General features: G+C 41.1%; 1 protein-coding gene across 1 annotated transcript; it reads right to left on the bottom strand.

Moving 5' to 3' along the window:
* Positions 1-975: 975 nt before the first annotated feature.
* LOC118095672 (vomeronasal type-2 receptor 26-like) lies at positions 976-2,104 on the bottom strand. Its single transcript, XM_035136911.2, has 2 exons — positions 1,984-2,104; positions 976-1,877 (listed from the first exon to the last, which is right to left on the bottom strand). Exon 2 carries the CDS (start codon positions 1,873-1,875, stop codon positions 976-978), a length of 900 nt encoding a protein of 299 aa, XP_034992802.2. The 5' UTR covers positions 1,876-1,877; positions 1,984-2,104.
* Between the last annotated feature and the right edge of the window lie 430 nt (positions 2,105-2,534).

Here is a 2,534-nt window from a genome sequence, read left to right as displayed (position 1 = left end):
AAGATGCTAGCTACTGAGATGCATAAAGTAGACAACTTACCAAATCTTTTCTCAGATCACAATTCATAATTATTATTATTATTATTATTATTATTATTATTATTATTATTTATACCCAGCCCATCTGGCTGGGCTTCCCCTGCCACTCTAGGTGGCTTCCAACAAACATTTGAATACATCAAATATCACAGATTAAAAACTTCCCTAAACAGGGCTGCCTTTAGGTATTTTCTAAATGTCAGGTAGTTGTTTATCTCTCTGACCTCTGATTGGAGGGTGTTCCACAGGGCGGATGCCACTACCGAGAAGGCCCTCTGCCTGGTTCCCCGTAGCTTTGCTTCTCGCAGTGAGGGAACCGCCAGAAGGCCCTCGGCGCTGGACCTCAGTGTCCGGGCAGAACGATGGGGCTGGAGACGCTCCTTCAGGTATACTGGGCCAAGGCCATTTAGGGCTTTAAAGGTCAGTACCAACACTTTGAATTATGCTCAGAAATGTACTGGGAGCCAGTGTAGGTCTTTCAAGACCGTGTTATGTGGTTCAGTCATTATGACACTCATAAGTTTTATTAGACGGAGGTTTCATGAATTGTTGTTACAACAAGAGAAGGTTGAACAGGAATGCTAACAAAGGTTAAAATAATTCTTTGAAAATAAGTTTAATAAAGACATAGGGATACAGACAGTTTGGGATGCAAGTCAAGCTTTCATAAGAAGTTATTCCATAAAAAGGAAAGAAAGAGACCAGAGAAACTACAAAATGTTTGGTGTGCCATTAGATGAAAAGAAAAAGAACTGGAACAATCTCCAACTAAGAGAAATATAAATTAGCGAATAAAGATGTTGCAGAGACAGCTATCTATGCCAACAATGCAGGGGAGAGAAATGAAATAGAATATGCCCCTGTACTTCTGATATGTACGTGAAATACTTGTCCATCGTGCAAATCAGCATAACTGTGGAAATGAAGACAAATTCCTCAATGCTGTCTCCTCATTATCTGCTCCCTGCTGTTCAGTTCAGGCCTCAGCAAAATGATGTAGCACTTAGGGAAAAAGATGCATCCCAGAAGCACAGCACTGGACGTCAAGATGGAGAAGATCTCCACAGCCACCATGCCTTTCCCTCTGGTGCTCAGGTAAGTTGGAATAAAGGACAGCCAAACACTGCAAAATGCTAACATGCTGAATGTAATGAATTTTGCTTCATTAAAACTGTCAGGTAACTTGCGGGCAAGGAATGCCACAATGAAGCTGCTGATGGCCAGGAGACCCATGTAGCCCAGGACACAATAAAACATGGTGACAGACCCTTCATTACACTGTACAATGATTTCTTCATTCACTGAATGCATGTCTAAATCAGGGAATGGGGGAAAGGTTGAGAGCCACACTGTGCAAAAACCCATTTGAACAAGTGAACAGCAAACAGCGATTGAATATGACACTTTCTTCCCCATCCATTTCTTCACTCCTGATCCTGGTTTTGTGGCCATGAATGCTAGAGAAACAATGGTGGTCTTGGCCAACATGCAAGAAACAGCCACTGAAAAAATGATTCCAAATGCTGGTTGTCGGAGAAGGCAGGTCACTTTCCCAGGTTGGCCAAGGAATAACAATGAAGAGAGGAAGCAGAGCAAGAGGGAGACCAGGAGAATGTAGGTGAGGTCCCGGTTGTTGGCTTTGACAATGGGGGTATCTCTATGCTTAATGAAGGTAGCAAACACCAAGGTTGTGATGAATGAAAAAGAAGCCGTAGCTGAAGCTAAGCCTTTCCCTAAAGGTTCTTCATAAGACAAAAAACGTATGATTTTGGGGTGGCATTGACTTCTATTCTTGCTTGGATACTCTTTTTCTGGGCATTTGAAACAGTCTTCCATATCTGAAATATGGGGTGGGGTGGGGTGGGGGAGATTCAGCTTACAGACCATTCATTGAATACAGCAAATTATTGTTACCCTTTGTTATGGCAAGATGACATGACCTACCAGTTTGGTTGGAAATCTTCCCATCTGGACATGGAGCACAATCATAGCAGCAAAACTTCTCACCCTCCTTCCTTTTCTTCTGATGACCAGGGTGGCAACAATCATTACACAGAGAAAGGGGAACCACCTGTTCATATACATTTTTGTTTTTTGTTTGTTTAAAGAATTTGTTTATTGAAAAAAAAATATTTCTCACTTACTGATGAAGTATCATAACAATGGAGACAGCCGTACAGCACATTCAAATGAAAAAACAAATTATCTATGGTATGTGCAGGATATTTCTGCCAGTGTAACTTGTTTGAGGTACAGTAAAATGTATTCTGTTTCTCTTCTCCCATTGGTTTTTGTGAAATTGTAATTCTCATGGCAGATCTCATAGACGTGCCTGTAGGTATGTTGCCTAAAAATAGTCAGAAGAATACATGCAGAAATGACAAAATTATGTTGAACGTAATGCAGATTCAAGCTTTTGTTCTTATCATGATTGTCATCAGGGTGACCTTAAATGTCAGAGGATGGTACTATGATCTGGCAGAACTTAAATAGCC

This window comes from Zootoca vivipara, chromosome 13, assembly GCF_963506605.1.
Source record: "Zootoca vivipara chromosome 13, rZooViv1.1, whole genome shotgun sequence".
Classification (NCBI taxonomy): Eukaryota; Metazoa; Chordata; class Lepidosauria; order Squamata; family Lacertidae; genus Zootoca; species Zootoca vivipara.
Note: the sequence above shows the minus strand (reverse complement) of the source record. Positions and strands in the feature narration are given on the sequence as shown.